The sequence below is a fragment of the Sprattus sprattus genome (genome assembly GCF_963457725.1).
Source record: "Sprattus sprattus genome assembly, chromosome: 1".
NCBI classification, from domain to species: domain Eukaryota; kingdom Metazoa; phylum Chordata; class Actinopteri; order Clupeiformes; family Clupeidae; genus Sprattus; species Sprattus sprattus.
This window is the reverse complement of record NC_137920.1, coordinates 50,544,841-50,571,325: the sequence shown is the minus strand read 5'-3', so window position 1 is coordinate 50,571,325 and position 26,485 is coordinate 50,544,841. Positions and strand designations below refer to the sequence as shown.

General features: G+C 43.5%; 1 protein-coding gene across 11 annotated transcripts in view; it reads left to right on the top strand.

Annotated features, from left to right (window-relative positions):
• Nucleotides 1-26,485, top strand: part of ncor1 (nuclear receptor corepressor 1) — a gene marked incomplete at its 3' end in the record, with an annotated part of 105,315 nt that overhangs the window by 26,073 nt on the left and 52,757 nt on the right. For 9 of the 11 annotated variants that reach the window (XM_080837734.1, XM_080837728.1, XM_080837736.1 and 6 more), the window contains 8 exons: nt 326-416; nt 794-972; nt 1,664-1,718; nt 2,058-2,156; nt 22,020-22,150; nt 22,937-23,127; nt 23,442-23,534; nt 26,291-26,353. In XM_080837734.1, coding sequence (XP_080693860.1) covers nt 326-416; nt 794-972; nt 1,664-1,718; nt 2,058-2,156; nt 22,020-22,150; nt 22,937-23,127; nt 23,442-23,534; nt 26,291-26,353 — 902 coding nt within the window. The remainder of the gene's footprint in view (nt 1-325; nt 417-793; nt 973-1,663; nt 1,719-2,057; nt 2,157-22,019; nt 22,151-22,936; nt 23,128-23,441; nt 23,535-26,290; nt 26,354-26,485) is intronic. The other 2 variants (XM_080837735.1, XM_080837730.1) reach the window with 1 other exon arrangement.

The following is a 26,485-nucleotide window of genomic DNA, read 5'->3' as shown; positions in this document are numbered from 1 at the left end:
TGATATATTCTAGTCGAAAAGATTGTGCCTCTGCTTTTTAGACATGTTGGTTTGTGATTACTGCCCTCCAAATACATCCCAAAGTCCTCTGATGGACGCTGGCAAAGAGCGAATGTAAGATGTGGGGCAGGCAAAGCCTGGCTTAAAATAGGATGAGTGGGGTGTTTATACAGCACTGTTATGATACAGCACAGAAAGTGCCCTTTCCATTTATTTCTTCAATGTGGTCTGGATTTATTTATATATCATTTTTTAAAGCATTACACACTAGTTTAATGCATTAACTTCTAGTTAGCGTGTTTTGAACTCTCTATTTTTCCTCAAGGGTGGGCCAGCGAGGGACTGGTCTTTCGGCAACCATTGCAAGAAGTGAGCATGAGATCTCTGAGATCATCGATGGCCTATCTGAACAGGAGGTTGGTGTGCTTGCTTACATACAGTTGGCATTGCAGATAGGTGACTGTGCCTGAAGCCTTGAGACCAGCGAAAGCTGTTGTTCAGTTATAACCAGGTATGAGGAGAAATGATATGCTCCCAAAATAAGTAGCTTTTTTAAAATCCCCTATCTAGCCAGATAAATGCCAGCCAAAGAAATCAGACAGTGTCCTGTTTGAAACCACTGCACACCACACACAGACGGCCTTTTCAGCAAACCATCTGTTGGAGTCAGTCTGTGTGGGGTGGTTTGGGTTAAAGTTTCCACCCTTGAACTTTCCTCTACATTTCTTGTTTTGGCTCACTTCTCTGTCTGTCTGTCTTTCTTTCTTTTCTTTCAACCTCCTCCCTCCATCAGAACAACGAGAAGCAGATGAGGCAGCTGTCCGTCATCCCGCCCATGATGTATGACACTGAGCAGCGGCGTGTAAAGTTCATCAACATGAACGGCCTGATGGAAGACCCCATGAAGGTCTACAAGTCCCGCCAGTTCATGAATGTGTGGACTGAACATGAGAAGGAGATATTCAGGGATAAGTACGTGTCTGTTTGTGCGTGGGGGTGTGTGTTTGTCTCTGTCTGTGCGTGCGTCCGTGTACACACAGTGTGTGTGTGTGTGTGTGTGAGTGTGGAAGTGTGTGTGTGTGTGTGTGTGTGTGAGTGAGCAGGTCCGTAAGTTCTCTGTCAGAGTGTGGTTTTGGTGCTCTTCTATAATGTAAGGCATAGCTTAAAGCAAAGAGGAGCTACAGAATCTGCAATTTCACAGTTCTTCACCGCCTGAATGTTTGTTCCTGCCTTCTGGAGTAAGAAAAAGGGGGGAAATCTCAGACAAATTACCCCCTCATAATCATTTTAATTTTCCCCCTACAAATCAAATTGACTCTGGAAAGCACATGTATGAATTCCACACTCTGCCTGTGGAGCTTAAGAGAATCCCAACATGGCCAGAAATCAGGAAGGAGAGCATGCTAGCCATTCCTTTGTCTTCCTCTCGTCTCGACCGGCATGCTTTTGGGCTTCCTGTTCTTGCCCCCCCCCCCTTCTTCTCCGAGGCTCAAGGCTCAATCCCATGTTTTTATTTATACCCAGTCATGGGACACGTTTGCAGGCAGCTTGTTGTTACTTAAGGCCAGGTGGGAGCAGGAGGTAACATTTCCCACCCGGATTTGGGAATAATCAGTTATAATTTTAGCCTGTTTAATTAGTTCCCATGCTTCTTTTCTTTCAGATTTGTACAGCATCCAAAGAATTTTGGCCTCATAGCTTCCTATTTGGAAAGAAAGGTGAGTGGTTTGGCTCCAGTGTTCTGCATTGCTTAAGTTGCAGTTTAACTTTTGAATTTTGCACAACTGTGGTGCTGTTATGTAAACTCGGCACCATTGCAAATTAGGAGTTTTCCTTTCCTTCAATATGTTTTCTTAAGGCTTTAATTAAGAATCGATTGATAGTTCAACCTTGATAGGTTCAACCTTCAAGGTTTATAGACAGGTTTGTTTGTGGTTCCATGGTTCCTTTTTAGTTATCATGCAAATAGTGTAGGGATGAAGTTTGAATACACAGTTCTCCAGTGCGTTTAATAATATTAGTGTCATCACAAGTTCTATGTGCTCCTTTCCTTACAGTGTGTGGCAGACTCTGTACATTACTATTACTTGACCAAGAAGAACCAGAACTACAAAACATTGGTGAGGCGTAACTACAGGCGGCGTGGGAGAAATCAGGTGAGAGATAGTTCTTCGGTAGATCGTCTGCTTGTTTTGTCTGCTAGCGTCAGGGTTTTTCTGGCCATTCATGTTATAAAAATGTACGCACTTTTTGGCCCAGGCCCTCACCTTTTGAAGTAGTAAATGCTTCTTTTCCAGCTGGCACCTCCCAACAAAATGCACCTAGGATCCCCTTGGCATGATACTGAATATTCAATTTCCTTTTCCATGCGAGTTGTGTACTACTGTGGCGGCGCATTTGGCTGAAAACGTTAAGTTTGCAACAGACCAGTGTCTGTTGATGTGCAAAGTAACACAACAGATGTCTTCCTTCAGTCCTCCGAAAAGTAGAGGGAGCACTTTTCCTGGTATTCCACATTTATTACAGGTCGAGCAGTACATTTCAAATGCCAGATCTTATCATAGGAAAAGGAGATACAGGAACACGTGCACAGCTGCTGTTCCACTGAGTCTACTGCACACTGCATTCCCGCTGTGTATTTTGGGCTGTGTGTTTGATTTGAGCAGAAGCCTCTCTGTATTGTTTCACCTTGTTTAGGTCAGACATAGGTCTGTGTGTTTAATCACATTTTATTTTCAATTATAATTTTTGACTTCCGATGATTATTAAAAAAAGATAATAGAATAAAAGATTTTTGTGCCGCATTTTGTTTACCAGTGATACCATCGTTTTGTCTTGTGTTGTAAATCCAGCTCACCCCTTTCAAAGTGTGGATGCGCTTTCGCTCCTCCCTAAAAGCCCAAACACACTCTGTCAGCCTGTGGTATGTTTAGTTCAGCTTGAGCAAAGACGACGAAAAGAGCCACTGCTGAAACTTCACGGTTTATTATTCATGACAAAATGTACGGTTGCATTCATTGGCAATCGGAAGAGCTTATATCAATGGTAGAAATAACTAACGCCAGTTAGTTGAGGCTAAACGGTTCTCGTGTATGTTCCAATGCCCAAATCTGACAAAACGCAATGCTTGTACATGGAAGAGTAATCCACTCTTTTAGCGTTACCAGTTTAAAGGCTCGACTTAAAAGTAAATCCCAGACCTAGCGTTAGCATCTTATCCGTCGGTGTGTTTTGTATGAGGGAAAAAATCATTGGGGAAACACTGAAAGAATAATCGTTAAATAATCGCAATGTTAATATTGACCAAAATAATCAGGATTATGATTTTTCTGTAAGGATTGTCATGAATGCTCAAGCAATCAAACTTGCTCTTGTGTACAAACCCAACAGTCTGGCAGATTTTCAGGAACGAGACATTTTCAGCATGGGGCATATACAAGCCAAAGCAAACACGATTTGCCACACATTGCGACACAATGACTTTTCATTGTACTCTATCCTTTTTATTTGCTCTTGCATATTCGTTTTTGTTATTTGGTTGCATTATGTGTGTGTGTTTGTAGATTGATTTCCTACTTTTCTGGGTATTAATGTTCAATTTAGGAGGCCCCCTAGTGACCACTTGTACCAAAGCAGTTGCCTGTTTGTGTCTCTTGTCTGTGTTCGTGTGTGTGTGTGTGTGTGTCTGTGTGTGTGTGTGCTTTGAGAGACCCAGAGCAAAGTTTTTTTGCGTTGAGGTTAAATGAGAAACAGGCAGAGCGGTTGGGCTTAGTGGTGCGGCGTGATTTATGGTGCGCTGCACAGCTTCCCAGGATTCTGTTTTATCTGCCTGCCATAGACGGGGGGCTCCGTGCTGCTTTCCAGGGACCAGAGAGGGGGAGGGATAGAAGATGGGTTTGGGTAGGGGTGGTGGGGTGTTGGGTGGGCAGAAAACCAAACAGTTCCACTTAGCCTGCTCTCTCATAACACCCCATCTTTTGTGGAGCTTGCATGTGTCAGTGCCATGTTTGTTGCAAAGCTGTTTGCACTAAGTTTGCCTTTTGGTCTTTTCCCCTGTGAGTTTCTCCACTGGCTGTCAGTATAAAGTGGTCTGGAGGCTTGTGAGCAGGGTTCACGCTAGACTTTTTCTTGGCCGGACAAATGTCCGACGCTATTCCAGAATATCGGCCACTTGGAATGTCTACCGGACATTATTCACTAATAGCCTAATTAAATAACCACCAAAACTCCAAATGAGAAACGACACAAATTTTAAAAAAATCAGGAGCTTCCAAACACTCAAGTAATTCTGTCAATCTGCAAAACTGATTACTTGGGATGTCACGTTTAGCCATGTGATACACCACTTTCATTTTTGCCACGAGTAGTAGTGGCGTTATCGCAGTGCACTCTCATTGCACTTTGCTGCGGTGTTAGGGACATAGCGGCTCTGTGGTCAGACGACTCGCTATGGTCAACTAAGGCAGATCTTTTTAAATTCATGGAGCCTTTCGTAAAGCCGTTTAACTTGCCTGCTCTCTCACAAATGCTACAGAACATTGTGTCTCGACCATCCACCTTTTCCGACCTTAGCCAACGGAATTGCTCGAGCCATTCACCTTTAAAACTCCTTTTAAGTTTTTTGGCAGGCGCATTTCCTAAATCCGTCGGGGCCTCGGATGATGTACTTGGAGTCGAATAATTTCTTGACGAATCATTAGGCCTATCAAGGCTATTAGTTGTCTTTTTGAAGAACTGACCGAGAGACGTCTGCTTAGCCTTTTTAAAATTTTGTTATTGTTTATTTTAGTGAACAGTTTTTAGCGGGGAAACCAGCCTGCGTGTGTTGCGGAACCTCGACCAGCGCATGTTCCGAATGCAATCCAAATCTGCTTTAGAACTTTTTTTTAATGACATAGCAGGCTGATTATATTCAGGTTTATGTTACAGTTGTTTTGTTGTTTTCATATGTTACTGATTAAATCATAGCCTACATACATATTTTCTATCGGACATTTGGGCCGTTTACATCTTATTATACCGGCCATTCATGCGTTCAATCGGCCAATGTCCGGCCATAGCCGGCTAACGTGAACACTGCTTGTGAGTGCTGTTCTGAAAGGCTTGTCTTTTGTGTTTCTGTGTGCAGAATGCTCTTGCCCCTCACCAAAGTGCCTGGGGTGCTGAACTGTTGCTATGGTGCCCTGATTGGGCATGCTTATCTGATGGTGACGTGAAAAATGTTCTGTGCCATTTGGCATGACTAAGGGATTTAGTGGGGCTTTATTGCCAATTGTTTCATTTTTGTTGTCCCCACACTCACTTGGGTTTGACATTTGGGATTATTGATTGCCCAAACGAAAGCCGTGGTGTGAAGGGGGGTGGGTGCATAGTTTTTTTCTTTGCACAATCCAATGTGAATATAGTTTGATGACCACAGGCTTGTTTGGATGTTGGTTTTTCTAATTGAAATATATGTCTGTGGACAAAACTTTCCCATCTTGTTTTGACAGACTGAAGGGATGTGGCCTCTGATGTAGTCTAGTGCGTGTCTTAATGAGTGTGCATGCTATCCTGCCTTCCACCTCTTTCAGCATTGCTAGCATGGGTTGGGCTTTAGCTGTGACCCGTGGTCCTAGTGTCCTCTGTATCCACTCCTTCCTCAGGCACTGGGAGCCAACACAAACAGCAACATCTGCGCCATTAGGAAAACGCATTGGAGCCCTTAGTGGGCAATGGGAGGACCCCACTGGTGCACTGTAATGGCTGTTGTGCCGTGCCGTGTGTCTTGAAAGGCTGGTAGGCAGATGAGAGCTGTTGTTTGTGTATGTGTGCAGGGGTTTAGTTCCTCCCCCTGTGCTGTGGAGTGAATTATTGAGAGCGTGCAGGTCTCTCTGTCTCTCTCTTTCTCTCTCTCCCTCTTCGGGCTGGCCTGCCTGTGGGCGTGAGTGGGCTGCCGTGTGGCCTGACGTGGCCCTGCCGCGTACCTCCCCGCAGGCCTTCCTGTTCGCAGAGACGTCGCCGGCACTCTGCCTTCACTTCCGCCACCCCCTGTTGAAGCTTGTGCTTGCTTGATTACATGCAAGTCTCGTTTCACTAGTCTGTGTGTGTGTGTGTGTGTGTGTGTGTGTGTGTGTGTGTGTGTGTGTGTGTGTGTGTGTGTGTGTGTGTGTGTGTGTGTGTGTGTGTGTGTGTGTGTGTGTGTGTGTGTGTGTGTGTGTGTGTGTGTGTGTGTGTGTGTGTGTGTGTGTGTGTGTGTGTGTACCTGCATCATACCTTTATGGCTTCAGAAAGCAATCATTGGAAAGGGAAAGATGGCACAAAGGGCTCATTTGTTCTGAGATACAGGATTTATGAGTTAAGCGGATGCTTTCTTTGCGTCAGTGCTCTGTCCTAGCTCGCTCACTGATGTTCATGTTGATAGATTGGCCTTTTAGCAAAATGCCTCATGGTAAAAATATTATCCTGTTTTACGCATATTTTTCCTTCTAGCACTGTGCAGTCAGTATGTCAAAGTAACTCAGGGTCTGTCCTACCGACAGCAAACCAGCCACACTCTCTGAAGCCCCTTTCACATACGAACTCCATAACATACCAGATTAAAACAATCCCAAATGGGTAAAGAATTCCCAGTCCTACTTAACAGACAATCCCAGCAAAGTCAACAAATATTTCCAGTATAGTGACTTAAACAGCATTAATTCATGGCATAGTCATTATTGCGATTTCGCACGGATCCACTTTGGCGAGGGTAGATAGCTGTTCAGAACGCGTGACTTTCGAGTTTCAGATTTTATTATACTTAGGGTTTACACAATAAACACGATCACGACCACGGTCAAAAAATGTGTCCTTTTACACCTGCTAACTCATTCAAACAACCCACCACCTGTACTCGTGCCCAACACCAAGCACCCTGTGGCACGGGCTACACCAAACATCGCAGCAGAGCCTAGATTGCGATACTAACAATATTCAAAAATAACACAAATGACCATTATAAATATCACAAATAAATCATAAGCAGCAGAAATGGCTCCAACATCCCGGCCCCTAATTGTCCATTTTATCCAATTGACAATTATACAATAATAAACATGGAGCATTTCGTAATTTTGAAATGTTAGAGACCAGTGACGTGCGGTGAGGTTCCTAGCTGATGAGGCACAGAAACCGGAAGTGATTACGTCATTCTGATCTCTAGTTGTTTAAAAAAAATTGAAATGTATACATCATACATGTATAAATGCATATGGTTTAAAATTTGTCATCTGACCAGGACTGAAAAAACGTTATGTTTTATTGTCTATTACTTTTAAACGATCGTTTTTTTTTATTATAAGAAGTTATGCGGCTCAACACTCAACTGACTTGTTAACCTAACTTTTACAAGGCTATAGGCCTACAGCTAAACGTACAACCGGTGTGCTTATTGAACTTTTACACCCTGTCAAATAAGATATTAATAGTATCAAGCGAGCGTATGTAGCCCTCCCACCAATGATGTGGCTCATTTCATTTTGTCTAGGGACAATATAACTACGGTTGTGGGATGTTAATTTAAATGACTCGGACTGAGTTTTGAATTCGCAGTTTAGACAAAAACAATTACATATTTATTTACACAACATATTAACAAGCAAACAGTTAGACACCGCAGACATAGCACAGAATACCAAAATGTTCTACTGAACAGTATAATTTAAAGTTGGTGCACTTTCGTTGGAGCTCGTAACCGTCAATTAGAGGTGAAACAAACGTAATCCACTCACGACTATCTGTATAGTTCAGTGGAAATCAGTTGTCTTCACCCGCGATTTCCCTCCTCTTCTTGAGTGAATGCAGTCAGTGGTTTAGCTCAGGAATAGCACCTAGTCTGCTCACAACTTCAAGGCATTTTTCCTGCGCCAGCAGCCTTTAGCGAAGTTCGTGTTTCGCATGAATATGTAGTACCGATGGGAAACGTGAAACACTCCAATGCAAATGTCAATACCTTCTGTCCCGTCGTTTGAAACAAACCTTTTAGGTCCGGTATTGGTCTCCCATTATTAATCATTTCACGTTTGGACTGAAAGTCCAGTTTTGAGAACTGCTTCAGCTTAGCAATACAATCTTACATTTCGACATCAAGGTCAAGAAGACGTGTATAGATGGGTAGAAAAAGCAGTCCAACTTCAGAACCAGAAAATACCCGACAAGTGCGCTCTGGGTCTGTACCTTTTGGGTCTTTTCCAGATACCTCAGACTGTTGGTGAGCGAGTGCTGCAGCCTTCTGATTAGGGTTGGGTACCGAGAACCGGTACCAATACGGCACCGGTTCCATACAACCGATACCTACCCGGACCGAAATGCAACGCAGATTTCGGTGCTTCCTTTCGGTGCCTGAGCAGATTTTTTTTTTTTTTTTTTTTTTTTTAATTTAAATTTTTATAATTTAACAAAACTAGCGATAGCTAACGAGATGTAACGTTAGTGGCGTAGATCTTTCTGAGTACGATCTGTATACTTTTTTGTGTTGCTAACAGATTTCGTGGGGCACATATAAAACTGCTCCATCTCCCAATGTAGACTCTCTTCTGTGTCGCTCACGCTGCATTCCGTATGGGACTAGTGGAAACGAGATTTGTGTTGAGTAGTTGCCATGGTAATGGGTTGACTTGCGTGTGGTTTCGGTTTCAAGATAAGTGTGGTTGTTCTAAGCAGAAGTTGGATACGCTTTATTAAACGGAGAGCTACCGTCTCATCCAAAGATATTCCTTCTCAATGTGAGTTCTTAAGAGAGCACTCGGACGCTACAATAACATTGCAACAGTCTGACAGCGAAGAGCAGGCAGCCTTGCACAGAGCAAGCACAAACAGAGCTAGCCATCAATGTCGAAAGGTAAACGATCAAAAGTGTGGCTGTATTTCGCACAAAAAGATTCAAACAACGCGACGTGCAGCATATGCAACAACAAACTCAAGAGGCTCTGAAGCTAAACTCTTAAAGGGGCAGTACACATTCACGAAACCAGTGGGTTTAAATAAATGCAAACTAATTAATATTTTTTTTACTCTGAAGGCAAACATGCTCATATTTCTGCAAAAGTATTACTGAAGTGTGAAGTGTGTGTACAGAGTGTGTTATGTATTTATTTATATTTATTTAAGTGTACTGTAAACAGTTGTTATAAGTTAATATAATGTTCATAGTTGAAGTTAAAAGGTTTGAAGCCAAGTGTTTTGTATTTATTTTTATTTATAGTATACCTTAAACAGTTAATATATTGTTAAATTTGAAGAAAATATTTGCCTTGGCAATAAATAAGCCTAATGTCTTTAATTAAAAAAAAAAAAAAAGTATCGGTTCTGGCACCGTTTAGGCACCGGTATCGTTTTAAAAGTATCGGTTATGTACCGGTATCGGAAAAAACCCAAACGATACCCATCCCTACTTCTGATGCAGACATCTTCTGATGTTTAGGCTTGTCAACTGGTTCAGACCAGTGATCCATGTCTCCCATCTCTTGGCAACGGCGGGCAGAATCCCAGAGTCCCATCCATAGCTTCCTCTGCAGAGTTCTTGCATTATCCTCTTTGCTGGAAGGACCATAGGTGCAAGAAATCCAAGAGGATCGAAAACAGAGTTGGTGACTGAGAGTATGCCCCGCCGTGTGGAAGGCTGTTGTTTAAGAGAGAGATTAAAACAAAAGGTGTCTGACGCAACGTTCAACTGCACACCAAGAGCGCGCTCTAATGGCAGATCACTCTTCTCCGGGTTGACGTCTGCAATTTCTTTTAAGGCTCTGTCTTCAAAGGACAGTTCGGGTTGCTCCTCACAAGCCTTTTCCGGGAAGTCCGGGTTGTACTGCTTGACCCGCAGTTCCTTTAATCTTGCCACAGATATTAATTCTGTTGGAAGAGACACACGGTCGGCCACGTTCATCATTAAGTGCACCACCACTCAATGGTCCGTTGATGATCCATCCTAAGTGGGTTTTGACAGCATAAGGCCCGCCTCCTTGGCTGTGAATGACTGTGAAGTGCCCATGGGGCATTGGCTCCAATAAGCAGACCTATATCTGATTTAATGGCTGCAAGTTGAACGTCTTTTAAGTACGGCCACTTCTGTAAATCCTTCTGTGCAACAATGTTCTCATGGCTCACTGGGATTCTGGATTGCGTGAAGACTTCAGGTAAGTGCATAAAGTCTGTTCCATCAATGCTGCTCACCTCTAATCCGTTCACATAGTAAGTATTCACAACTCTTTCTTGTCCCATTGTTCGTAACAGGATTTCAGTTCTTCTGCCCTCAACATGCAGATCTTCCATCAGCTTCTCTGTGCAAAAGCATGCATTGCTTCCAGGATCGAGGAATGCGTAGGTTTTAGGGATGCAAATGATTAATCGACTTTAGATTAATTGTCGATCAAGAGGTTGCTCGATCAAAATGTATTAATCACGATTAATCGCTAGAGGGCGCTAGCGCGAGAGACCGGTTGAAAACAAATGGTCTCTGTGTAATGCGGTATTGAAATACAATAGTTCCACTAGCTCACTCAGTTATCATTTGATTTTGAACACCGTGCATGCTGCTGTCCTGCATGGCACCACCAGTTCACCTGGTCAACCTAAAATCACAGCTACACTGTATTATACCTTCTCTCGCTTACTGCCGCGAGTTAGGCTTATAGTCTTAAAACTCAGGTTAGCTATTTGCTCGTTAGCGGGCTAGCTCACTGAGACTTCATAGAGTTAGCTACCTAGCTCGTTAGCGGGCTAGCTCACCTTGCTATGAATGTGAATATCTCTGTTTACTCCCGCGCTAACGTGTGCCCGCGAGTTTGGCTCATGAGAGTTAGTAAGTAAGTAAGTAAGAGTTGAGTTGGTTATTTAGCTTGATATCGGACTAGCTTACTCAGGCTTAATGATTAGATACCTAGCTCGTTAGCGGGCTAGCTTACCTTTGCCTGATGGCTTGTCATTAAGAATGTAACTACTCTATCCCTCACTACCGTGAGCGCGAGTTAAACTTCAGAGAGTTGTGTTAGCTATTTAGCTTGTAATAGCCTAGATGCAGTTTCTTCATAATCTATAGGCTCAATAATATTCTGTTTGGCTCTATTTCATTTCTTCTATTCTTTTTTTTTATGTCTGTTTCAAATGCAAGAACTGAGCCAGTCCATAATTTTTTATTTTTTTTTAAATTAATGAATGGATTTTGTTATACCATAAAAAACTTTTCTGCTTTCGTTTCCTAATGCATAATTACTTGAGGAATGTATAATAGAATAGAATTATCATAATGTAATGTAATATAATAATAACTCAACTATTTAGCTGATATTTTTAAAGGCCCTATTGAAGCACTGAAACTTAGGTGAAAAACGGCGCTTATCAATTAATCGAAAGTCGATCGATAAGATTATCAACTAATGATTAATGAATTAATCGATAATTTGCATCCCTAGTAGGTTTGTATGAATTGGTTGCTTTTCACACTCTTTACCTTCACAGGCACAATGGCAAGCTTACAGTCAGACACACCGGCCCCAGTATGCTTCGTATTCATTGCAACAGCAACTGAATTACTGCTTATAGCTTCGGGGATGGTGGACTGCTCCCTATGGCCACTATGGCCAGCCTGCTCCTGATATGCAAAAGGCCTTTGGATTGAGGTTTGTTGCTGATGGATATGCAGAATTGTCGAGTGTTTTTTCTGACATGTTTGGCAGGTCAGACGTTTCTTGTATGCGCTACTTGTGTTACCTTTGATAAGACAAGCAAGGCACATTCCATTTTCTTTTAAGAACTGAACTTTTTCGGTGTGTTGCTTTGCTGCAATCTGGTGGCAGGATTCCATGAAGTGGTTTCCTTTACAGAAGATGCATGGCTTTGTGAACGCCACTCTTGAGAGGTTCTCTGGTTGTCTTGTTCTTTCCTCACTCAGCGGTGCATGAGTTACTACTGGAGTAATTGTGGTAGCAAAGCTTTTCCTGCTCACCATGCTCTTCTGTTCAGGTGTTTTTATGCTTCTAGCAGGTGACTGTTGGAGAAAGCGAACACTGGGTCTAACAACATTCTTGACTGCCTTTCAACGAATTCCACAACATGATAAAATCTTGCTCTTCTCTGTGTGTCTTCCTGTATGTTCCATGCTTTGACGCTCCATCTTTCCTGTAGCTTGAATGGTAATTTTGACAGGATCAGCTTTAAGTTGGATGGGGTGTCAAGCTCAGACATATCGGACAAGTCTCTTTACTACATTACAACAGCTTCTTAAATACAGGGCATAGCTGTGCAGCTCTTTTCCGTCCTCAGATTTTATGACATTCCATGTCAGGGCCTTTTCCATGTATGCATTTGTGAGGCGATACGGATCTCCAAAGTGAGCATTCAGCAGACGCTTAGCTTCTATGTTCCATAATTTACATCCAAAAGATGGTCAAGGTTACTGTCTGTTTTTCTTTCCACACAGTGTTCAAAAGCCTGAATGAATGGACGGTAGCTTAAAAGATCACCATTAAAAACAGGTATTTCTCTGATTGGCAGAGAGGCTTGTCTATGTTGTTGAATGATTAAATTAGCAAGATCATTTTGCGTGTTCAGTGGACTGTGCGGCAGTCCAGGTTGCAGATCGAGAGGGGGGGGGTCACATGTTCATGTTCTATCCAATTACGAATCCTTGCTGGCTGGTCCACATTAACAGTTGTTGAAGTCTGTGCTTGTGCTTGTGTTTGAAAGGTTAATCCAGTATTGAGATAAATTGTTTTTGGTGCCTCTTCAATAATTCTCTGGAAAGGTGTTTTAGGAACAGCACCCAGCCGTGTGAATTCAGCTGGAGATTTCTCAACCAGCGTTTCCGTTGTCCGGTAATTGCCGGTCTTTGTCCGGAAAAAAATTGAAATGTCCGAAAAGATTACAGCTCACTGGTCAAATTGTCGGATCTCTTAAAAATCCTGTCTCGCAAAAACAATCTGAATTTGACAACAATCCTAATATTTAGGCCTGTAAAGCAAACGTGCACTGCCCTTATTATGTTTTAAAGGAACAGGCTAATCTGCCGTTAGAAAGTTATTAAACAACACGCGTGAGCGCGCTGAAGTTGCGTAGGAGCCGATAGCGGTATTGCAGACAGATAGAGATTTTGAAAAATGATACCTCGCAGCATATTGAAAAAACAAACTGTCTGAACAAGTTATTTTTTTGGAGCTGTGAACTTTGAATTATGAACTATGAACTGAACTAGTTCATGTAGAACGTGAACTTTCCAAACACTGAATACCTAAAGCCCTAGATGTTCGAACAGCTTCACCAGAGAAAAAGCCGAAATGTCGGGCGTTAATGTCGTTATGGAGTGACAAGTTCCGGTGCGAGGTAATTGATGTCACAGTAAAATGTTCTGTTAGCACTGCGAAAAGGCAGGACGACGCAACGGATTCACAAGAGGGTCGAATCATTTTAGAATCACTGCTCTCATTGAACATAGTCAGAGCAATGACCATGTTGCGGTGCTCAATTTAACGCCACAGCAGGTTGCAATTAAAGGCCACATATTGACGCGCATCTGACATTAATGTTTTTTTCCATTGTAAACTAAGGCAAATAAACATGTTGCATTCTAAACTACCTGATTATGTTATTATTTAAGCTACGCATGCCATCAGTTTTCTTCATTAGGCTAATTTAGAAGCAGAAATAGATATTTGGCTGGCTTATTATTAAAATGTCCGGCAAATGAAAACTCTACCGGTCATTTTGACCGGCAACATTTTTCTCTAGCGGAACCTCTGTTCTCAACATAGCTTTCCAAATATGCATTCATTCCCTCACCTTGAATGTGTGAAGTAAAGTCACTAGTGGATTGAAGGGGAACATCACTTGAATCATAACTTTCTTAAACTTTCAATTTTGCATCAGCTGCAGCCATTTTAGTTTGAATATAGTTGTGCTTGCTGAAGTTCGAGAGCGTGCTTTTGCTGCAGACCTGCTGCACTGGCCGCAAGGGCTGCTTTCTCCGCAGCTGCTTGTGTGCGCATGGATGAGAGAGAGGAGGAGGAGGCCTTTGATCCAGTCTTAGAAGCACTGTCTTCGGGAGTAATTTCACTTTGTAGAGCAGTTTCTGTTTGTAAGTCCAATCGTGGTGGTCCTACTTTAGATTGTGTCCACTCATCCATATGATTTACGTAACTTTCAAACTCATTCCTTTTCGGTTCATACCATTCGTCCTTCTCTTCCTCAGACATCAAAGCTTGAACGGATGCGTGTGCCTCCTTAAATCCACTCATTGCACATTTAAACGCAGCAATGCTCTCACTTATTACTTCAACACTTGAATGTCCATCAAAAAGAACCTTTGTTTCATTCATTCTTCTTGTGCATATACTCAGTTTTGCACGCCGAGACACAGTTAAATCCTCTAGTTGCTTCATTTTTCAATCCACGTCTTTTTCCAAGTGACCATCCATCTTCCTCTTGATCACATTTCAGAGGTTTTTTATGGGATTCAGGTCTCGAAATTGGGCTGGCCATGACAGGGTCCTGATCTGGTGATACTCCATCCACACCTTTACTGGCCTGGCTGTGTGGCATGGAGCATTGCCCTGCTGGAAAAAACACTTCTCAGAGTTGGGGAACATTGTCAGAGCAAAAGGAAGCAAGTTTTTCTTCCGGGACAACGTTGTACTTTGCCTGGCTGAGGTTTGTAAAAGACCATAAGGATTGAACCAAAGCGGACTGGAGGGTCTCCTAGTTCGTCTTCTCTGATGAGTCCAATTTCACAGTAGGTGCAAGACTCTGTGGCTTGTAGGCCTCTCCAGGTCTCCGTCTAACCATCAGACGACCATGTGTTGGGCAAAGCTGGAAATTGGACTCATCAGAGAAGACGAACTAGGAGACCCTCCAGTCCACTCCAGACCCTCCAGTCCACTCCAAGGTGTGGATGGAGTATCACCAGATCAGGACCCTGTCATGGCCAGCCCAATTTCGAGACCTGAATCCCATAAAAAACCTCTGAAATGTGATCAAGAGGAAGATGGATGGTCACAAGCCATGAAAAGAAGCCGAGCTGCTTGAATTCTTGCACCAGGAGTAGCATAAAGTCACCCAACGGCAATGTGAAAGACTGGTGGAGAGCATGCCAAGACACATGAAAGTTGTGATTCTAAATCAAGGTTATTCCACCAAATATTGATTTCTGAACTCTTCCTAAGTTAAAGCATTAGTATTGTGTAGTTTAAAAATAAATATGAGCTTGTTTTCTTTGCATTATTCGAGATCTGAAGACACTGCATCTTTTTTGCTATTTTGACCAATTGTCATTTTTCTGCAAATAAATGATCTAAATGATAATATTTTTATTTGAAATTTGGTAGGAATGTTGCCAGTAGGTTATAGAATAAAACAAAAATGTACATTTTACTTTAACACATACCAATAAATAGTAAAACCAGAGAAACTGATAATTTTGAAGTGGTCTCTTAATTTTTTCCGCGGCTGTATATCATACTCACTTGTCCTGGATTATGTGGCTCTGTGTTGGCAACAGAGAGCCGTCCGTCTGGCATCCATCAGAAGAGATCACAAGTTTGGCTCGGAGGTCAGTGGTTGCATGTGTCCGGCTGTCAGGAGTTCGATATCAGTGATGAAAAAGATTATCCTCTGCCTGCGAGGACAGACATGGTGACCTTGTGGCAGCATTGCACATTAAACCACATTATTAGATTCTGTTTGTGTGTGTGTGTGTGTGTGTGTGTGTGTGTGTGTGTGTGTGTGATTGGGAGAGAGAAAGAAAGTCAACCAAATGAAAAGGGGGTTCTTTTTAAACCATGTGAAACAGTTTTTACTCTAATTTTGTTTAAGATGAAGTTTATGTGCACAGGCAGATGCATGCAGATACATGCTGCGGGTGGTTGCTTGGATGAGTTTGCTTGGGCAGTAATCATAAAGGGTTACATAAACAGGGCCTTGTCACTGTGGTTAAACAGGAGTCCAGCTCAGCATTGGCATTGTTCTGTTCCAAACAGGCTTCTGGCTGGAGCTTTTTGTACTGGCTGAAATTCCCTGGAGACCGCTTGAGTGTGTAGACAAGAGGGAGAGGGAGTGGGAGGAAGCGCTAGAGCGAGCCAACTCTGAATATGCAGAAACGGGAAAAGAGTGACAGAGAAAAAAGACGGGCAGAGTCCACACTGACAGCCTGAACAAGCTGTACTCATTTTCCTAAACCCCCCCCCCCACCCACACTGCCCCCCCTCCCCCTCCCACTTGGCGTGAGAAGCAAAGAGAGAGAGAGAGAGAGAGAGACAGTGAGCGAGGCAGGGAGGGAGGGCCAAATACACAAAGAGAAAGACACCCCTATCTCTACATCATCCATTGGTACACTCCGACGTTCCTGACAGGACCAGAAAACTTGCAGTGCTACCGCGAGTGCCAATCACAGGGGAGCACTCGGCAGGGATTACCTTGGGTGACCCCGCATAGATGAGAGCGTGCATCTGAGATGGGCGACTCTTTAGGCAGCTTAAGCGGCCCGATGACACGCTTTCCTGGAATGTGTGCAGCTCGTGTGTGTTCAGTGATGCTGGCTGGGCAGTGCTGCCTCTCCAGCCTCCACCGCCGCTCCTGCCACTGCTGCTGCTGCCGTAAACACAGAGGAGCCACTCCAGTTCAGGCCACGCTAGTGGACCAGCTGGCCCTGTTCTGACCCACAAGTGTCGATCCGGGATAGATGAGCCTGCAGGTATGTGTGGCTGCCGGGTTTTAAAGTGAGCTTGAGAGCGAGCCTGCGTTGCTCGTCCCTATGCTCCTCCCTCCCTATCAGTTTTTTTTTTATATGCTTCTCTCTCTTCCTTTCTCTCTTTCTCTCTTTCTCTCTCTCTCTCTCTCTCTCTCTTTGTGCACCACTGTTTGCGTCCAGCCTCCTTACTGTGTTTTTGTGTCCCCCCCCCCCCCCATTCCTTCCTGTTATTCCCTGTCCGTTCCCTTCCCTGTGGTACATAAACTGGCCTTTTCACTCTTCAGCTTTTATGGGCATAAACGAGGCATTTTTTATATTTAATATCTTGCATTGTGGTCCCACTCAGTACACTGAAAAGAACAAGGGCTGAACTGTGGGGATATACAGCCACAGCCTTAGCCTTCAGCACAATTATTCATTTATTTATCTGTCTTATTTCTGCTCTTGGCTTTTTTTTTTTCTTCCTTTTCCTTTGTTTCACCGTTTGGGTTTTTCTATGCCAGTTTTTGTTGGACATTATACCAATTTGTTCCTTTTTCCCCCTAAACAATTGTGATCTACCCCTTTTAATTTCTTTCTAATGTAGTGATATTTTCAGCCTCTGTCAAGTGGTGCGTTTTGGCACAGGGTTAGCCAGCAGTCATGCTGTTCCAAGTGCAGTCTCTGGTTACGGTAGAAATGTCATGCACTATGCATGTTCAGCACTGGCAGGGCAGGGCCTCACTGAGGACTGTGTTGATGCCAGACAAGGCACACTGGTGTGGGAGGATTACAAGTGCTCAACAGAGGGATATGTTCATATGCTTGCATATATTCTCATAATCTGAGACATTGTTCTTAAGACCGTCATGTTTTTCCACGGTCACAAATTACTGGAATGCACAGTCTCATCAACACATCTCAAGTCTCCAGGCTGATGTTGCTTTCTCTTTTGAAATGTTAAGCTGTCATGCTATATAGATTTTTCTAGTGCTGCCCTTGAGATGTTAAGCAAGCAAATTTTGACACCACATTTGGACATTGACCTGAATTCCCAAACTGTCAGGTCTTTATTTAGCCAGGAAGAAGTATTCCTCAATATTCAAATGCCTTCCTGCTCTGCACCTTCAAAAAGTAGAAACTAACTCAATACAGCCTTGCTCTTCAAATCAACCAAAGACGTGTTGCACACCTGAGGCATTTTCTTTTCTTTAAACCCAAGCAGAAACGCCCCCGCTCTGACTCCCGAGCCATGATTCAGCACAGAGACTCGACCAGGCCTTTATTTTTTCTCTGAGAATGGAGGGAAAATTTGCGGACCGCAGAGATTCCTTGCTGCGCTGGGCGCTGGACGCTCTTTGGCAGGCAGAGAGGATATGGCCGCGGTGCCACGGAGCTGAAGCCGGCTCCAAAGCAAATATGGGCAATCACAAGGCTCTCCACCGCCTAATGAGGAAGAACGTCCAAGCTCAGATTGGGACTGTGGTGGAGGGCTGGATAGTAGTGAGGCCTAGAGTTTCCTCTCACGGTTTAATAGAGGTTTATTCAACTGAGACATTGATACATTTAGCTCTGATTCTGTATCTCAGTGCTTTTCCACTGCAGGAACTCGGGGCATTTCCCAGGTGGCGCTGGATAGAAACAGCCCCTATAATTGTCCCTTCCAGCCTTTTGGTTTCCATTGCGGTGCAGGACCTGTGGACGTGCAAGTGCCGTAGGCTATTATTTTGCCTTTTCATCATGACGTCAATTCCGAGATTGATAGGATTGCCTACAGGAGGAGTCAACAGTTCAATTTTGCAATAAAGTTGCTAATGCTCGATTAAATGGCTTCATGGCAACTGTAATTTCTTGATAATTTAATATACCAGCACCAGAATGATTAATTAAAGCCTGCATTTCAGCAAACATTTTGCTTGTGTTCATTTAGTGACTTACCTCAACAATCCAACTATGTAAGCTATAATAATCCTGGTTGTCTTTCTCTCACATTGCTTTTAACCGATAAACATCAGCCGTCACTGCAAGCTCCAGCTAGCAGTTTCAGGCACGGTGTTGGTATTATTTTGCCCCTGGAAACAGCACTGAAAAAGTTCCTGCAGTGAAAAAACAACTATAGGTGCTGGCTCTGCAGTTCTGTGTGTCTGTCATAGTGTCATTTTCCTTCGACAGCTACTCTCACAAAGTTAGTCAGTTTAACTGTCTATAAGTCTTAGTCCTGTTTTCCATTTGTGTCTCTTTCTCTGTTTTTTTTTACCTTGTCTTCTTTTTATTGCCTTATTTGTATGATGAACATCTTGGAGAGCAGCATTCCTTGGCTCCATCTGGTACCAGCATGGGATGATTGCATTGGCTTAGCCAAGCATGTTCCAACACTGTTCTTTCATGCAACATGTAGGAGAGGGGCTGTGAACCCTTTCTTGCCAGTAACCAGAATGATGAATACTTTGATAAATTGAATCATCTAACTTTTTTGTATTACTGGATAGTATTAGGAAATAAGAATAGGGTCAACTGCTTTTTCATAACTGCTGCCCAACTAACCACAGAATTAGTTTTAGTCCCTGTGCCAATCTTTTTGCCTCGGTTTTAGACGCTTCTAAATTATTATTATTATTTTTATTATGAAATATAATGTTGTAAACTCAGGACCTATTGAAGAAAATTATTTGTAGAAAATGTTAACTAAAATACTCAAATACTGTTCAAAGCTTAAATGTCTTAAGCTCTGAACAAATCCATCTTCATCATCCAAGTATTCTTCCTGTGTATCTGAGCGTGTGTGTGGTTAGGTTAAATGACCAAGAATGTTAAGAAGCACTGGATGGAGATGGTCTTCCACAGCATATTTATGGATACTGTACCATTTTGGTTCTGTTTATGATACAGTGCCACTTTGGTATGATAAGCGGTACTGCAGTCATTTGCTTTGGATAAATCACCAATGAGCCATGAATGACATAATTGCACTGGCTTCAACAGAAGTTCCTCTGAATCCCGTTTTGTCACTTTGTCACTGAGAGGCCATGTGATGTATGACCAAGGTTGGTTGGATCTGAATTCTCTCTGGGAACCTGAGCAGGGTTTTTCTCCTGCAGTGTCCAGCAATATGCAACACATTTGGGCCCAGTTCTACAGCCAAGCATTGTGATTGTTCAGTGTTGTGTATGCCCATTGCTCACGTGCATCTCGTTGTCGACTCGACGGTTTATAAATAAGGTGCTCACTCACCCTCCAGTGCCTCCAGCAGTCCTCACCATTTGTCGTAAGCGGTTTGCTTTTCAACACCCTTTGAACTCTGCAGTCATTAAAGGCCCTATTGTGATTGCACCGCTGGGTGTGTGATCCGTCTCTCCAGACACCCTTTCCATGTGAAGATCATCAAAGCTTCTCATATTCCTAATCTAATCTCCATGTGGTGCATGACCAGGCCACCTCACTACCTTCTCCATTCCCAATCTCCTTTTTTTCTTCCTCTGATCCTATTAACCCAACGGAAATTGTATGGCCTCAGAATGGAATAACCTGAGGGCAACCTATCTCCCCTCATTACCCTGTAATGAGACCATTGTGTGTCAGTCTGGTCAGCATCTAAATGAAGTTCAGTTGGCCATCTATACTCATTTCTGGTATTAAACCTTTAACACATTCTGACCGGTGTTTGCCTCTAGCTGGCCACCAAAACACATTAATTAACGTTGTCCTTGTATGTCATTAAAACAGAAGACCTGTGTGTGTCCTCCTCTACCAAGCCAGTCTTGTTCCTCAGGTATCAGACCAGGTTTTGAGGCTGAAGCTAATATCACAAAAACTGGAGGTGATGAGGCGCATCTCTTGTTGTTTTATATCCTTTCAAATTGAGAAATTGCGTATGTATAAAAGATAAATTGTCTCATTTGACTATTGGAAGAAGCCGGCCTCTCCTAGGAACTGGGTAATTGTCTGAGGCTTTGATTGCCTCCCCGTGCATTCGAAGGAAGAATGATTAATTTCTTCACAGATTTATCTTTGGTTGAAAGTGACCAACGATGGCTTTTTCGATAATCAGTGTGTCAGATAAGATCATCTTTTCAAAACAATATTTTGGCACTGAGGGGTCTGAGCATTAAAGGGTAGACAAACAACATGATCAGTACACACCCATCCCCCCTTGTGGTAAGGTAGAGAGATCTCACAAGTACTTAAGTATTCAGATTTGCATCTTTGAGGACTGTTACGGAATTTGGTACAAAAGGTTCCGTACTGGTTAAAGCCCAATTCAGACGAAGTCTAGTTTGTCTTCGTCCGCATAGTTCAGAATACAGATAGCCCTATCATTTAGAAGAGCACTCTCTATCCGCACTCGGTATCCGCAACAATCCAAATCGGGGGTAGAAAGTGAGTAGATTTCAATCGGTACGGGGGCTGGTGTTCGTCTGCACGGATTCACGCAACCTGATGACGTCATTGCCCCACGTGATCGCTTTGCGATCTCCAACCAATATATATGTATATCACTTGTTCTCCGTTTACATCTCACTCGTGGTGGGTCTCGAATTCACTCTCATAAATCCAGCCTACTGATTTTTGTTTAGCCTCCTATCTTGATCTAATAATTTTTATTCAGACGTTACATAACTTTCATGACCACAAATATAAATTGGCCAGCGATTTAATTATCTTTTTTCTTCGTATATTAATGTAGAATGGTCGGAGCAAAGCCTCATGGGAAATGGGATGACAGCCATGTCATATTGTACTGTTCCAAACTCTTTGTTATCAATAGAAAATATAATTCATTTTCGCATAACCCTTAGTCTGACCACTGATTTTATTAACCACCATAATGTAATGTTGCTAATTGGAGCTTGAATGTCTTGTGTTATGTGTTTAACCGTGTGCTGTTTAGTCTTTTCTTCTAGGTTTTTCACGTTTTTTCAGTTGCTAAAGCGCCACCCACAGGCGTGGGGTATGTACTTCAGCCCGTTCAACACAATCTGGTGGCTCTGTTTTTACGCAAATCCCTCGTTACCAGGCTCCGTCTTTACGAAATTAAAAGATTCGATTTGTGTGGAAAATGAACCCTATTCGGTGAATCTAGGCTTCATGTAAATGGGGCTTAAGAGTCTGTGTAAAACTCTTGTAGTCCCACTCTCAGGGGGCACTGCCAAGGCAAACAAGTGTAATCAGAGCCAAAACTCAACACACTCCTTTTTTTGTTACAGTTCAAGATCATAAACCTCCGCTGGGAAATGCTATTATTATTTATTATTGTTTATGTATTTAACTTACTTATTTACAAAACCACAGTGAGTCTGGTTTTCATTTATATGAATAACTAAAAAACTCTTCCTTTGGTATTCCATAGCAGATAACACGGCCCTCGCAAGAAGAGAAGTCAGACGATAAAAACGAAGAGGAAAAAGCGGAAAGATCCGAGAAAAGGGAGGATGAGGAGAAGAAGGAAGAGGAGGAGAAAGAGGAAAAAGAAGAACTCAAGTGAGTGCTTCCCTTATTTTGAGCCACAGCATATCATGCCTGATGCACTAGCTGGCAGGAAGAGAAGCACAGGCTCTCCCACAGGCCCTGGTGGACCTGGCGGAAGTCCGCCTCGGCCTCGGACACTAAAAAGCCAGTCATAAATGCCGACAGTAAATTAAGGCATTCAGGGCCTACGTCAAACAACTTCAAAGTCTTATCTTGTGGAATCATCTCACCCTGAGACGTTTTTAATTATGCCAGCCACAGTAACTGCCTGCTCCACTCTACTCTGCTCATATCTGCTTTTACCCAGACACTGATGGTTTTTAAGGGCCCTTACCAGAGTTACAGACACACAGACACACAGACACACAGACACACACACTCTTTCTGCCTGGTCACAGAGAGCAGCCTACTCTCTGCCTCCTCTAATGGCATATATGTCCTCAGTCATCCAGGTGATATTGTGTAAGTGTCCAGTCAGCTGTTGGAGCATGCCGTATTTAGTTAAAAACTTCGTTTGCCAAAAACAGTGCCCTTTCTTTTTCTATTTAATTAGATAAGAGTAGCTTCCTTGTAGTCAAGGACATTTGCTTATACTTGGGCAGTGTAATGTGGAGAAAGGGAGTCTGAAGTGCAGCAGCCGGGGGCTACACTCGATGGGTTGATCGGCTGCACTGCCTATGTCAAAGATTAAGGACTTCCATATAACCACCCAGTACGTGGGGGTACAGGGGCTCTGAACCACTTTTCGAAAGTTGTGCGGTAAAAATAAGCAATTTGCCTCTGGCTCTCTCCCTTAAGGGACCTTGGCAGAGACAAAGACAAGTGTGACGGCGGGGAGGACGAGGACGGAAAGGAGCAGAACACACCGCGTGGACGCAAGACGGCCAACAGCCAAGGGCGCCGCAAGGGCAGGATCACCACGCGCTCCATGGCCAATGAGGCTGCCTCCGTGGGGGCCGAGGACGCGCCTGCACCCCTGCCTGAGCCAAGTAAGACAACCACCCCCACACCCCACCACACCTGACTTCTCGTTATTGTGGGCATCAGTTGAACCTGCCAACAATACCAGCGAGAGCAGGATCTCTCAGTGTTGTAAGCAACATCAAGATCAAGTCCATCAGGTCATGCATCTTAAAGAATGCAAGGAGCATTTTAATCCAGGTGTCTGAAAACAAAAGGACGTTTGTATAAATATAAAATAATTGACAGAGATGCTCATCATTTAGGCCAGTTGTTGTCCTTGCTTGATCTGAATTGTGTTTGTATTGATTGCTCCTTGCTTCATGATCTTACCCATTCCCAGGTTTGCCTGAGCCTGTCCAGCAGCCCAAACCTGAGCCAGTTCCTAAGACTGTTCGAGAGCCTTCCAAGACTGCTCCATTGACCATGGACAGAGGTATACAGGCTTCTTCATGTTTCTGCTTGCGACCTTCAGCTCTGAAACATTTGGCCATGTTAGCTTCCTATGCTTAATAATGCTGTTTTAATTACCGTTCGCTCTGAAAATTCTGAAATGAGGTTTGTGAGCTGGTTGTTTCAAGAGGTCAACATTGTGCCATTGATGATTTAGAATAAGGGAACTTATTTGGATGACTGTCATCCATTTGTTGTTCCACTTGTTTGAGTTTGTTAGAGCCATTGCCCTTTATACATTTGGCAATGTGCAGTGTTGGATAGTTGCTCTTCTTGTAGCCCCCAATGGGTTCGGCTTTGAGAGAGCAGTTGCCAGGCAGCCACTCCTCCACCACCACCACCACGGCCCCTCCTCTGGCCTCTTTTACTGTCACAAAGTGCTCACGGTTTGCAGGTCTCCATGGTAATCTTCTGTCTTTTAGGTAGGCTTGTTGCCATGTCTACTTACTGTAAAAATGGTGGAAGGTAAACTCCTTGACTTGTCAACTTCTAAAAACTGCTTTTCAGACGAATTAAAGTGTGAATTAGATTTTTTTTAAATGTTTTTTTTTGTTTACTCTTACATCTTGGCTTGTTGTTTTTGTGTGGAAAAGACTGAATTGTTAACCAGAGACATGACCCAATGTATTAACTTATTTAATTAGAAGGGCGCTAGGAGAGCACAGAACTCTGCCAAGGCCAAATACCCTATCTCACAATGTTAACAAAAGCAAACAATTATTTGTGCATCCACTCCCAAATTGAATGGGCTTTTCTTTGGCCCATGCTACAGCCCTCTATGAAGCTTCATGAAAATGGGCCTGGTAGTTTTTTGCTTAATCTGGCTGACAAACAGACAAACAAACCACACTGAAAAAAATATCCTCCTCAGTGGAGGTAATAAGACCAATTAAGCTTCCTAGAAACGCAATCGTCTGTTTTAATTTTTTGTCATAGAAACAAGAGTACTATGGAGGAGTTTGTTTTTCCATGTCTAGTTTCATAATATTTCATGTTACATTTTTTGAGGACCCAGTTTTCTGTCAAGGGAATCAGTCTGACTCTCTTCTGTCCCTGTTGTGCACGTCTGATGAGTGTGCCACCCTGCCCCACTGCACCCGCTGCCCTGTACTCGCCATGGTGTCCACATGCCATGTCAGGCTTCCCCACTAATATGATTAAACCCATGCCACCGCCACCCACCCCACCCTCCCCGGTCAGTGTCCGATCTGGTAGCAGCCTGCTGGACTGAGATGCCTCTCGGAACTGGGGCCGGACTTGAAGGGGACCATCGGCACATCTTGTCCATTTGGATCATAGCCAGTGACAAGGATTGTGTGTGTTTGTTTGTGTGTGTGTGTGTGTGTGTGTGTGTGTGTGTGTGTGTGTGTGTGTGTGTGTGGTTGTGTGTAATAAGAGCTGAAGATTGGGGTGAGGGGTTTGCTCAGGTCTTTTTAATGAGGAGTTGATATTAAGTGAGGACAGGGATGTGGAGTCATCATGAGCAACTTCTGCCTAAAACCTCAGATGCCGGCCAGCTTTACATGAAGAAAAGTCATTATTTGAGACATGAGGACCATTGTGTTCGACTAGGCTCAGATCGTTGATGTGAGCATGTTTTATCATTGCAGATAATACATATTTATACAGACATCTGTATCTATATGTATGCACCAATAAAAGGCATGAAGGATGTGCTAATATGCAAATGTGCAGTGTTTTTGAAAATATACAGATACATGTGGTGTTCTACCAGTGAAAATAGAAACATTTAAGCTGTAAAACTCCTTTGTGTCAGTGTGACATAAAAAAAATACATCGAAAATATTGTTAAAATTCTTAGTGGTTGATTTCTTGTATAACAGTCTTTAAGCGCTAGTTTTTCTCAGTATGTGTCATTGCATGGTCCCGGTGCCGTGCCAGGATCAGTATCATATAGCAGCGTTGCTGCCAGTGCACAGCCCTGTTACGTGAGCTAAGTGGCTCATGTGCCCTGGGATCAGGGGTTAGTTAGCAGGTAAAGCAAACAAGCCCGGATGAGCCAGCCCAGCACTGTAATATTTATTTCAGTGGGTTAAGCAGACTCTGCTTGGCCAAAGACATTCTGTACAAGACGTCTAAACATTGTGGATGGATCAGCTCATTGCAGGGAACAAATTGGCATAAATGTCAAAGGTTCACAGGGAGCTATATTTGTCCAGATGCTTACTCAAGGAGTTCATTCAAAGGGAGAGAGAAAAGTAGCCGAAGTCCCTCTTCTGGCTGCTCTGCAGAGGGGGACAGGCAACTCTAACAGGCAAGTTGAGGGATGTCACAAGAACATGCAGAGGTCTCCAGGTATATATGTGTATGTATGTATATCTGTGTGTGTGAGCGTGTGCGTGCGTCTGCTGCTTCTCTGTTTGTTCAAGGCCTTTCCCAAAGAGGGAGGCGCTCTCCAGTGTCTCAGCCCAGATCAGCTGACTGGCCCTCCCCTTGTTGGAAAGGGGGGGGGGGGGGGGGTCAGGCGTCTGGTTGGTGCTGCAACGAAACGAGAGAGGGAATGAGTGAGCGAGAGAGAGAAAGGGAGAGAAAAGAGAGAGAGAGGGAAAGAGGCAGGTCCCAGCAGCCCCTGAATGTAAACAGATTATTAGATTAGGGTTTGTGAGGCGGAGGAGAGCGCACGCGCAGTGCAGCCCAGTCTCTTGTGTAGGCAGTCTCTTTCTGGCTGTCTCTGACTGACACTGACTGCTCCTGCTCCTGCTCTCTGTGATTCTGCAGGAGGTGTTGAGAGCGGGGAGACGTCTCGCTGGACCGAGGAGGAGATGGAAATAGCCAAAAAAGGTAGGCCTCTTTAGTTTCACTCCGTCCCGCTTGCTGTCTGTCTGTCGATCACGATCGGTCTTGTGCTGGCATGCTTTTATAGCTTCCCACTCACCCCCCCCCCCCTCTCTCTTCCCTCCCCCTCTCCTCTCC